Genomic DNA, 12038 nt, shown 5'->3' on the forward strand with positions numbered 1-12038 from the left:
CAAAAACTTAATATTATATAATGATCACCGTCACCAATAAATATATATAAACGATTACACGGGGGGGGGGGGGGGGTATAAACACTATACTACACTGTTGTCTTCTTCTGAAGACTGTGGATCCTCTCGATGCCAAGTTCTCGGTGCTCCCGTGACCTCACGACGAATCCTTCGAAAAGCTGAGTCTACCCCGGCCACAGGCCAGCCAAAACACAGTTCCACTGGGGGCACCGCCGTGGAGGCCGTCAACCACAAGTCCAGCAGAACAGCTGGCAGATTCCGGGTCAGCAACGCTGGTCAGGCCACTCCACGAGCGATACTAGGGTAGCGCCCTAGTCAGGAGCCTCGTGTGATACCACAGATCACTCTCCTGTCCACGATACCCCAGTGGTTAAGCGTCTCCACCAGTCAGTCCCGGGTATGACAATCCTCAACTGCCGCTTCACAGGCAGGGTAACACCACAGTGTTCATCCGGGAGGCGACTCACAGCTGCTGCAGCAAAACACTTGGTGTCGAGACGGCTGCCTTGGGTAGACTGATCCAACCTCCTTTACAGCAGCCCCAGGTCGACTCTGTAAGCAGACACGTCATCAATAACAGGGACACATTAAAGCACCTCACTTACAGGCTCAGACCCAAACGCCCACCAATCCACTCCATAGATGGCATTGTCGTCTGAGCACCACCTCACCAGAGGTCAGCAGCGGCTGTGTTGTGAGCTGAACAGGACTGGAAACTGGCCCTCATGGCCAATACACCTCGTCCTCACCATGTGTCGTCGTCCATTTGGAGGAGGTTTCGGGAGCTGACCCACAGGTTGCGTGGTCGTCACTGCTCCAGGCTCGGACGCTGGATCCGGGTCCGTAACACCTCCCCACCAAAAAGAATTTGGTTTGGGTTTCTAAAAGGAAAAACACAAACCAAATTAGTATGTGGATACAACTCCACACAGACTCACGTACACTATGAACTGGAGTGATGAGGCTGTCTTGTCCACAGAACTGTTCTACTGGACAACTCTCGCACAAAGGGAACTTGAAGATAGAAGGCAATGACCTGCCTGATGTAATCGTCCACATCTCCACTGCGATGTCAAGCAGGGGCATAATCTCACATCTCTCGTGTAAGGGTCGGTATAGACACGATCTGGGGCGACTCGACACTTCCCTGTGTCGGGGCACCGATGATGGCTGGTCACCGACGGCATTTCTGGTGCCGGTCCGGTAGTCCTTCAGGGAGACGGGAACCTGGAATACAGGGGGCTGATAATTCAGAGTGACAGCGACAGTGGGCAAGTCAATACTTACTGCATGCGCCTCTACTAGGCTCACACCTAGTTCCAACAGGGCTGCTTGCACACCGAAGATGGCTTTCGCTCTGTCACCGTCCGGTCGACCAACGTTCCGTATAACGCTGCATTTAGGCTCAGCTATCACGCGGGGGGTGTCAACCTGTCGGAAACAGTCACTCATTTTATCATCTGTCGTACCTCCTGTATCTACCATTACCTTCTAGGTCCCTTCTTTGACTGCAACACTTGCAGTACAAATCTCCAATCCCTGGGATCTCTTCGCGATGTTCAAGGGAGCCATCATCTGTCGGGTCGTACACTGGTCCCTACTGAGAACCCACACGAGAACAAAAAACACCGCTAAGAAACATTTGTTTAGCTTAGGTACAAGTGTCATGAGCTTGTTATGTTCATAGCCGGCTATATCCGTTAGCCTGGTTTGGACCGAAGAGGGCTCTAGAACCTTCGCACATACCTCACATACCTCCGACGTCTGGGGAATCTCTGGCCGGTTCAATGGACGCTGTACCTTGCCATACCGCAAGTACTCATCTGCCTCCGCTCCAGACTCGTTGGTATCCGTGGGTGCTTGCACACACGACCTCTCTTCATGCTCAGTTACCTCTGCCATCATAACTTCATGCTTCTGGTCGGGAAACGATTCAGGAGACTCTGCTAGAATGCTGCTGACTCTGTTGTCAATCTGTAGGCGAGAGGAAGGATTAAGCATATTTAAATCCGGGTCTGACTGTTCCTGGATATTACCACTGCCTGTTGTTACCTCAGACCTTGCTGTTCCGGCTGACTCGTCCGCGACCTTGGGATGATTGTTGCTCCAACCTGTCACCAAGTCATTGGCTAGTACCACGTCAATCCCAGCTATAGGCAAGGCATCGACTACTGCCAACGCACATGTGCCGCTGAAGTAAGGCGAGTCGAGATGTACCGGCACTAAGCGGGCGATGTACTGCGTCCTAGGAAACCCAACCAGGACAACCTTTGGTCTCCCAACCACACTCACTCCCTCGGGTAACGAGTTTTTCACAATCCGGGACTGGGCTGCTCCACTATCTCTGAGCACTACAACAGATCTATCAGTATGATCACTCGTTACATACCCGCATGAAGTGTGAGGGGCGAACAAACTTGGTCCGTCCTGCGTAGTCGTCGACTGGCTTCCTACTGGTGGTGTCACACAGCTCATCAACATCACCTCCCTACGTGCGCCGCTACCTCTTCTACCTCGGCACATAGCAGCTACATGCCCTTTCTGCCCACAAGTCCAGCACACCATATTCCTCCTCGGACTCCGGTGTTTCGGACTGCTAGGACTCGTCTTTCGAGGGCTACTTGGGGGCGTCGTCTTAGCGCTTTGTGGGACGGCGGTCTCTTCTTCGTCGTGAGGTTTGTCAAACCGGCGTTGGTAATGCCTCGGGACGTACTTAGCAGAAGGCCTGTGCGTCAAGATGTATTCCTCAGCCATGGTGGCTGCTGCACTCAAGGTTTCTACCTGCTGCTCTTCCAAGTACGTCTTTAGGTCTCCAGACAAACAATCCTTGAAGTCCTCTAACAGTATGAGCTGCTCGAGGTCTTCTTTGGTCTCCACCTTCCGAGATGTACACCATTCCTGGAAAAGTCGCTCCTTGATAGTGGCGAATTCGGTGAAAGTGTGCTCCGAGGTCTTTTTCAGGTTCCTGAACTTCTGCCTGTAAGCCTCAGGTACCAATTGGTACGCCATGAGCACGACCTTCTTCACCTTGTCATAATCGCCGGAGTCGTCAAGGGATAACGTGGAGTAGGCGATTTGGGCCTTCCCAGTCAAAACTGACTGTATCATGATGGCCCAATTCTCCCTTGGCCACTCCAAAGAGGCAGCGACTTTCTCGAAGGCTGCGAAGAACTTTGACACTTCCTTCTCATTGAATTTTGGGACCATTTTGATGTTCCTTACCGGATCGAAACTACTGGTTTCCGTTGTTGGCCTCCAACCACCGCCTAATCGTAATACTTCTAGTTCATGTTGTCTCTGTCTTTCGTTTTCTTCTTCTCTCGCTGTTCTCTTTCTCGTTTCTCTTCTCTCTCTCTCGCTCTTCTCTTTCTCGTTTCTCTTCTCTCTCTCGCTCTTCTCTTTCTCTCTCTCTCTCTCGCTCTTCTTTCCTTTCTTCTAATTCTCGCTCTTCTCTTTCTCGTTTCTCTTCTCTTTCTCGTTCCTCTCTTCTTTCTTCTCTTTCTAATTCTAAACGCCTCATCGCCAATTCCTTTTCTTTCATCTCCATTTCTTTATCTTTTAATTCTCGTTCTATTTCTAACTTCTTCCATTCTATCTCACGATTTATCTCTAAGGCACGCATTTTGACTGTAAGTAAACTTATATTTAGCTCACCTGCATCACTGTCAATGTCACTGCCTTTATCTTCCTTTTCAGTGGAAGCAACTTCTTCACTTTCCTTGGTACCTAGTGCCTCACTTTCTTGTTTTTCTTCGGCCTTCAAATGCCAGTGAACCTTGGATAAGATCTCCACACGGGAATCACTGGCACGGATCTTTATCTCTAGGTAGGCACTAACTAGTACAAGTTCCGGTTTGCTCAGATATTTTAATCTGGCAAGACAGTCCTCTCTGTTCAGAAAAGCCTGAACATCGTCCAGATCATCGATGGTAGCTTTTTCTGCCATTGTCACAGATGGAACACTTAGCACTTAACACACCGCTTTCACGTTAGCACTTAACGCACCGAGCACTGTTCTACGTCAATATTGCACTTTATCGCACCTGGCGCCTCACTTGCCAATATTGCACGTAATTACTTCGGGCACCGCACTACACAATATTGCACTGAATCACAGCGAACACTTCGCTCTACAATATTGCACTGAATCACGCCGAGCACCGCACTACACAATATTGCACTTAGTCACTCTGAGCACCGCACAGGACATATAACGTCCCAATCGTCACACACATGGGGAGTTATTTACAGGGATTACGCCACTTCACCACCCCTGTCAAACATACTTAACAAGGGGACGGATCCCGCTGGGGATGCCAATTATGTTACGGCCCTCTCGGGTCGCAACTGGGTTCTTACTCTGATGTTGTTAGAGGAAGGGTATCCGGCCCCAAGCCAGTAGTGGCTTTCAAGGGATGAGATCCGTAACGCAAGTAAAATAAAAGGGGAAGGGAAAGAAAGGCAATAACTTAATATTATATAATGATCACCGTCACCAATAAATATATATAAACGATTACACGGGGGGGGGGGGGGTATAAACACTATACTACACTGTTGTCTTCTTCTGAACACTCTGGATCCTCTCGATGCCAAGTTCTCGGTGCTCTCGTGGCCTCACGACGAATCCTTCGAAAAGCTGAGTCTACCCCGGCCACAGGCCAGCCATAACACAGTTCCACTGGGGGCACCGCCGTGGAGGCCGTCAACCACAAGTCCAGCAGAACAGCTGGCAGGTTCCGGATCAGCAACGCTGGTCAGGCCACTCCACGAGCGATACTAGGGTAGCGCCCTAGTCAGGAGCCTCGTGTGATACCACAGATCACTCTCCTGTCCACGATACCCCAGTGGTTAAGCGTCTCCACCAGTCAGTCCCGGGTATGACAATCCTCAACTGCCGCTTCACAGGCAGGGTAACACCACAGTGTTCATCCGGGAGGCGACTCACAGCTGCTGCAGCAAAACACTTGGTGTCGAGACGGCTGCCTTGGGTAGACTGATCCAACCTCCTTTACAGCAGCCCCAGGTCGACTCTGTAAGCAGACACGTCATCAATAACAGGGACACATTAAAGCACCTCACTTACAGGCTCAGACCCAAACGCCCACCAATCCACTCCATAGATGGCATTGTCGTCTGAGCACCACCTCACCAGAGGTCAGCAGCGGCTGTGTTGTGAGCTGAACAGGACTGGAAACTGGCCCTCATGGCCAATACACCTCGTCCTCACCATGTGTCGTCGTCCATTTGGAGGAGGTTTCGGGAGCTGACCCACAGGTTGCGTGGTCGTCACTGCTCCAGGCTCGGACGCTGGATCCGGGTCCGTAACACCTCCCCACCAAAAAGAATTTGGTTTGGGTTTCTAAAAGGAAAAACACAAACCAAATTAGTATGTGGATACAACTCCACACAGACTCACGTACACTATGAACTGGAGTGATGAGGCTGTCTTGTCCACAGAACTGTTCTACTGGACAACTCTCGCACAAAGGGAACTTGAAGATAGAAGGCAATGACCTGCCTGATGTAATCGTCCACATCTCCACTGCGATGTCAAGCAGGGGCATAATCTCACATCTCTCGTGTAAGGGTCGGTATAGACACGATCTGGGGCGACTCGACACTTCCCTGTGTCGGGGCACCGATGATGGCTGGTCACCGACGGCATTTCTGGTGCCGGTCCGGTAGTCCTTCAGGGAGACGGGAACCTGGAATACAGGGGGCTGATAATTCAGAGTGACAGCGACAGTGGGCAAGTCAATACTTACTGCATGCGCCTCTACTAGGCTCACACCTAGTTCCAACAGGGCTGCTTGCACACCGAAGATGGCTTTCGCTCTGTCACCGTCCGGTCGACCAACGTTCCGTATAACGCTGCATTTAGGCTCAGCTATCACGCGGGGGGTGTCAACCTGTCGGAAACAGTCACTCATTTTATCATCTGTCGTACCTCCTGTATCTACCATTACCTTCTAGGTCCCTTCTTTGACTGCAACACTTGCAGTACAAATCTCCAATCCCTGGGATCTCTTCGCGATGTTCAAGGGAGCCATCATCTGTCGGGTCGTACACTGGTCCTTACTGAGAACCCACACGAGAACAAAAAACACCGCTAAGAAACATTTGTTTAGCTTAGGTACAAGTGTCATGAGCTTGTTATGTTCATAGCCGGCTATATCCGTTAGCCTGGTTTGGACCGAAGAGGGCTCTAGAACCTTCGCACATACCTCACATACCTCCGACGTCTGGGGAATCTCTGGCCGGTTCAATGGACGCTGTACCTTGCCATACCGCAAGTACTCATCTGCCTCCGCTCCAGACTCGTTGGTATCCGTGGGTGCTTGCACACACGACCTCTCTTCATGCTCAGTTACCTCTGCCATCATAACTTCATGCTTCTGGTCGGGAAACGATTCAGGAGACTCTGCTAGAATGCTGCTGACTCTGTTGTCAATCTGTAGGCGAGAGGAAGGATTAAGCATATTTAAATCTGGGTCTGACTGTTCCTGGATATTACCACTGCCTGTTGTTACCTCAGACCTTGCTGTTCCGGCTGACTCGTCCGCGACCTTGGGATGATTGTTGCTCCAACCTGTCACCAAGTCATTGGCTAGTACCACGTCAATCCCAGCTATAGGCAAGGCATCGACTACTGCCAACGCACATGTGCTGCTGAAGTAAGGCGAGTCGAGATGTACCGGCACTAAGGGGGCGATGTACTGCGTCCTAGGAAACCCAACCAGGACAACCTTTGGTCTCCCAACCACACTCACTCCCTCGGGTAACGAGTTTTTCACGATCAGGGACTGGGCTGCTCTACTATCTCTGAGCACTACAACAGATCTACCAGTATGATCACTCATTACATACCCGCATGAAGTGTGAGGGGCGAACAAACTTGGTCCGTCCTGCGTAGTCGTCGACTGGCTTCCTACTGGTGGTGTCACACAGCTCATCAACATCACCTCCCTACGTGCGCCGCTACCTCTTCTACCTCGGCACATAGCAGCTACATGCCCTTTCTGCCCACAAGTCCAGCACACCATATTCCTCCTCGGACTCCGGTGTTTCGGACTGCTAGGACTCGTCTTTCGAGGGCTACTTGGGGGCGTCGTCTTAGCGCTTTGTGGGACGGCGGTCTCTTCTTCGTCGTGAGGTTTGTCAAACCGGCGTTGGTAATGCCTCGGGACGTACTTAGCAGAAGGCCTGTGCGTCAAGATGTATTCCTCAGCCATGGTGGCTGCTGCACTCAAGGTTTCTACCTGCTGCTCTTCCAAGTACGTCTTTAGGTCTCCAGACAAACAATCCTTGAAGTCCTCTAACAGTATGAGCTGCTCGAGGTCTTCTTTGGTCTCCACCTTCCGAGAGGTACACCATTCCTGGAAAAGTCGCTCCTTGATAGTGGCGAATTCGGTGAAAGTGTGCTCCGAGGTCTTTTTCAGGTTCCTGAACTTCTGCCTGTAAGCCTCAGGTACCAATTGGTACGCCATGAGCACGACCTTCTTCACCTTGTCATAATCGCCGGAGTCGTCAAGGGATAACGTGGAGTAGGCGATTTGGGCCTTCCCAGTCAAAACTGACTGTATCATGATGGCCCAATTCTCCCTTGGCCACTCCAAAGAGGCAGCGACTTTCTCGAAGGCTGCGAAGAACTTTGACACTTCCTTCTCATTGAATTTTGGGACCATTTTGATGTTCCTTACCGGATCGAAACTACTGGTTTCCGTTGTTGGCCTCCAACCACCGCCTAATCGTAATACTTCTAGTTCATGTTGTCTCTGTCTTTCGTTTTCTTCTTCTCTCGCTGTTCTCTTTCTCGTTTCTCTTCTCTCTCTCTCGCTCTTCTCTTTCTCGTTTCTCTTCTCTCTCTCGCTCTTCTCTTTCTCTCTCTCTCTCTCGCTCTTCTTTCCTTTCTTCTAATTCTCGCTCTTCTCTTTCTCGTTTCTCTTCTCTTTCTCGTTCCTCTCTTCTTTCTTCTCTTTCTAATTCTAAACGCCTCATCGCCAATTCCTTTTCTTTCATCTCCATTTCTTTATCTTTTAATTCTCGTTCTATTTCTAACTTCTTCCATTCTATCTCACGATTTATCTCTAAGGCACGCATTTTGACTGTAAGTAAACTTATATTTAGCTCACCTGCATCACTGTCAATGTCACTGCCTTTATCTTCCTTTTCAGTGGAAGCAACTTCTTCACTTTCCTTGGTACCTAGTGCCTCACTTTCTTGTTTTTCTTCGGCCTTCAAATGCCGGTGAACCTTGGATAAGATCTCCACACGGGAATCACTGGCACGGATCTTTATCTCTAGGTAGGCACTAACTAGTACAAGTTCCGGTTTGCTCAGATATTTTAATCTGGCAAGACAGTCCTCTCTGTTCAGAAAAGCCTGAACATCGTCCAGATCATCGATGGTAGCTTTTTCTGCCATTGTCACAGATGGAACACTTAGCACTTAACACACCGCTTTCACGTTAGCACTTAACGCACCGAGCACTGTTCTACGTCAATATTGCACTTTATCGCACCTGGCGCCTCACTTGCCAATATTGCACGTAATTACTTCGGGCACCGCACTACACAATATTGCACTGAATCACAGCGAACACTTCGCTCTACAATATTGCACTGAATCACGCCGAGCACCGCACTACACAATATTGCACTTAGTCACTCTGAGCACCGCACAGGACATATAACGTCCCAATCGTCACACACATGGGGAGTTATTTACAGGGATTACGCCACTTCACCACCCCTGTCAAACATACTTAACAAGGGGACGGATCCCGCTGGGGATGCCAATTATGTTACGGCCCTCTCGGGTCGCAACTGGGTTCTTACTCTGATGTTGTTAGAGGAAGGGTATCCGGCCCCAAGCCAGTAGTGGCTTTCAAGGGATGAGATCCGTAACGCAAGTAAAATAAAAGGGGAAGGGAAAGAAAGGCAATAACTTAATATTATATAATGATCACCGTCACCAATAAATATATATAAACGATTACACGGGGGGGGGGGTATAAACACTATACTACACTGTTGTCTTCTTCTGAACACTCTGGATCCTCTCGATGCCAAGTTCTCGGTGCTCTCGTGGCCTCACGACGAATCCTTCGAAAAGCTGAGTCTACCCCGGCCACAGGCCAGCCATAACACAGTTCCACTGGGGGCACCGCCGTGGAGGCCGTCAACCACAAGTCCAGCAGAACAGCTGGCAGGTTCCGGATCAGCAACGCTGGTCAGGCCACTCCACGAGCGATACTAGGGTAGCGCCCTAGTCAGGAGCCTCGTGTGATACCACAGATCACTCTCCTGTCCACGATACCCCAGTGGTTAAGCGTCTCCACCAGTCAGTCCCGGGTATGACAATCCTCAACTGCCGCTTCACAGGCAGGGTAACACCACAGTGTTCATCCGGGAGGCGACTCACAGCTGCTGCAGCAAAACACTTGGTGTCGAGACGGCTGCCTTGGGTAGACTGATCCAACCTCCTTTACAGCAGTCCCAGGTCGACTCTGTAAGCAGACACGTCATCAATAACAGGGACACATTAAAGCACCTCACTTACAGGCTCAGACCCAAACGCCCACCAATCCACTCCATAGATGGCATTGTCGTCTGAGCACCACCTCACCAGAGGTCAGCAGCGGCTGTGTTGTGAGCTGAACAGGACTGGAAACTGGCCCTCGTGGCCAATACACCTCGTCCTCACCATGTGTCGTCGTCCATTTGGAGGAGGTTTCGGGAGCTGACCCACAGATGGCGTGGTCGTCACTGCTCCAGGCTCGGACGCTGGATCTGGGTCCGTAACAGGCAGTAAAACATCCGTACTGTCCGAGGACACTGTGTTACATGCATGACACTTGTGTACACATATGTTGCACATATTTACCATGTATCATGCTAATTTATGTATACAGTATATGCAATCTATTTACACACTATACACTGTCACACACTATATACATTCACCATCAACACATTCAGAACACCACGAGTGTGAGCTGTCACGCCCAGCCAGCCAGCCCTCCCTCACTCCTCCAACATTGTATTCATCAACATTGCTCCTCCCATCATACAGTTATTAACACCAATGTTTCATGTTCATTTATGTATATTTACAACATATGTACACACTATACACATTCACCATCAACACATTTAGAACACCGTGAGTGTGAGCAGCCACACCCAGCCATCCCTCCCTCACTCCAACATCTTACTCGCCAACATTCCTCCTCCCACCATACTGTTATTGTTTTTATTATACTATTTACACATGTTATATATATACCTATCTACATGTTTTATTTCCCAGAACTATGCAAGTAAGCCGGTATTGTGTCCAAACAGTACAGTGGCCACCATACACTGCATGAGAAATCACACAGCAGACGACGCTACGATTACGACGTCATCTCCCTCACCAAAATAGCTCCTCTCAACATACCCCTGATGCTGTTAATACAATATATACACACTCACACACTGCATATACCCATGTACATATGTGTTCCCCATAGCGAACCACAAAGCTAGTATGGTGAGCAAAACAAGGGTGGCTGCCACACACACACACTGATAGGCTACCTCAATTCTCTCCCTTCCTCACCAAAATTCCTCCCTCCACAATACTACGCACAACGCTAATTATAACCACAATCCTGGTCACTAATTCCTGTAAATGAATAATTGACCACAAGTTTATTTTGAAAAGGAACCTAAAAAGTCGTTTGAAGATTCCTAGATGGACGAAATAATGCTGTGGTGCTGTTGCTAGCGCTCTGAACATCGTGAACAGCATTGAATTACTGATATTTGAACATTGTACCCAGTCATTATCACACTCAGGCTCTTCTATAATACTATCATGGCTAAATAATACAGATTATATATACATTTTAACATTATTAGGCAATGCTGTGGTCACACGCTGAACAGCAGTGCTGTGCGCTCATGCTGCAAGCGCCAGCCTTGGTTGCTCACTCACAACTGAGGCTCTAACACCCGGGAATGTGGACCACGATTTTTTTTAAAGATGGCGTCTGTTTACAAGAGCCCTGAGGAAGCTGATGTGAACCCCATGTAGCCGCGAGAGTTTTGAATGAAACGTGAAAAATACAAATACGCGGAGGCACGTAGCACACCCCAGACGTGGGCCTGCAGGCACGTTGCGCAGTTAAAGGGTTAAAACTGAGTGAGCAACCAAGGCTGTGCACACAGCATGAGCTAACAGCACTGCTGATCTGCTTGTGACCACAGCATCACTTGAAAAGTCAAAATATATGAAATTGAGCGATAGTATTACAGAAGACCCACGACTGTGATAAGAATGACGAAGATTCTGATAATAGCAGGATTGCGGTGATAATTAACACTATGCGTAGTATGGTTGGAGGAGTAATCTTGGTGAGGGAGGGAGGTAGCATCATCTGTTGACTCTGTGGTGACCTGTTATTGTCTGGACTTGCCATAACCATACATGCTTAGTGGTTTGCTATGGTGAGCACAAATGTAGATACTTATATATAGCATGTGTATATAGTGTAATAACAGCAATAACAGTATAGTGGGAGGAGGAATGTTGCCAAGTGAGGTGTTGAAGGAGGGAGGGAGGGAGGTGGAGTCTGCTATCTGGTGTGTGGTTGCCACTCTTGTTGTTTGAACACAATATACCAACTTAGTGGTTGTTATGTGAAGACATATGTAGATACATATATATAACGGGTGTATATAGTGTAATAACAGCAGAAAGAGTATGCTGGGAGTAGCCATTTTGGTGAGGGAGATGATGTTGAGGAAGGGAGTGAAGTGCTATTATCTAGCTGCTGTGTAACTTGTCATGCAGTTTTTTGTGGCCACTATGTTATTTGGACACCATACCAGCTTAGTTTTACAGTTATGCTGAACAAAACAGGTAGATACTTATATGTAATGTGTGTATATAGTGTAATAACAGAAAAAACAGTATGGTGGGAATGTTTGGAGGAATGTTGCTGAGTGAGGTGTTGGTGAAGGTGG

At 49.0% G+C, this 12038-nt stretch overlaps 1 protein-coding gene across 10 annotated transcripts in view; it reads right to left on the bottom strand.

Annotated features, from left to right (window-relative positions):
* Window positions 1-12038, bottom strand: part of LOC123766595 (sacsin-like) — a 162837-nt gene that overhangs the window by 33389 nt on the left and 117410 nt on the right. The window contains exon 11 of one of the 10 annotated variants that reach the window (XM_069308144.1): window positions 1309-5054. The exons of 8 other annotated variants lie outside the window; for them this stretch is intronic. In XM_069308144.1, coding sequence (XP_069164245.1) covers window positions 4950-5054 — 105 coding nt within the window. In that variant the 3' untranslated portion in view covers window positions 1309-4949. Of the gene's footprint in view, window positions 1-1308; window positions 5055-5075; window positions 9533-12038 lie in introns of those variants that run through there. One more of the 10 variants, XM_069308143.1, reaches the window with a different exon arrangement.

Source organism: Procambarus clarkii, chromosome 62 (genome assembly GCF_040958095.1).
Source record: "Procambarus clarkii isolate CNS0578487 chromosome 62, FALCON_Pclarkii_2.0, whole genome shotgun sequence".
NCBI classification, from domain to species: Eukaryota; Metazoa; Arthropoda; class Malacostraca; order Decapoda; family Cambaridae; genus Procambarus; species Procambarus clarkii.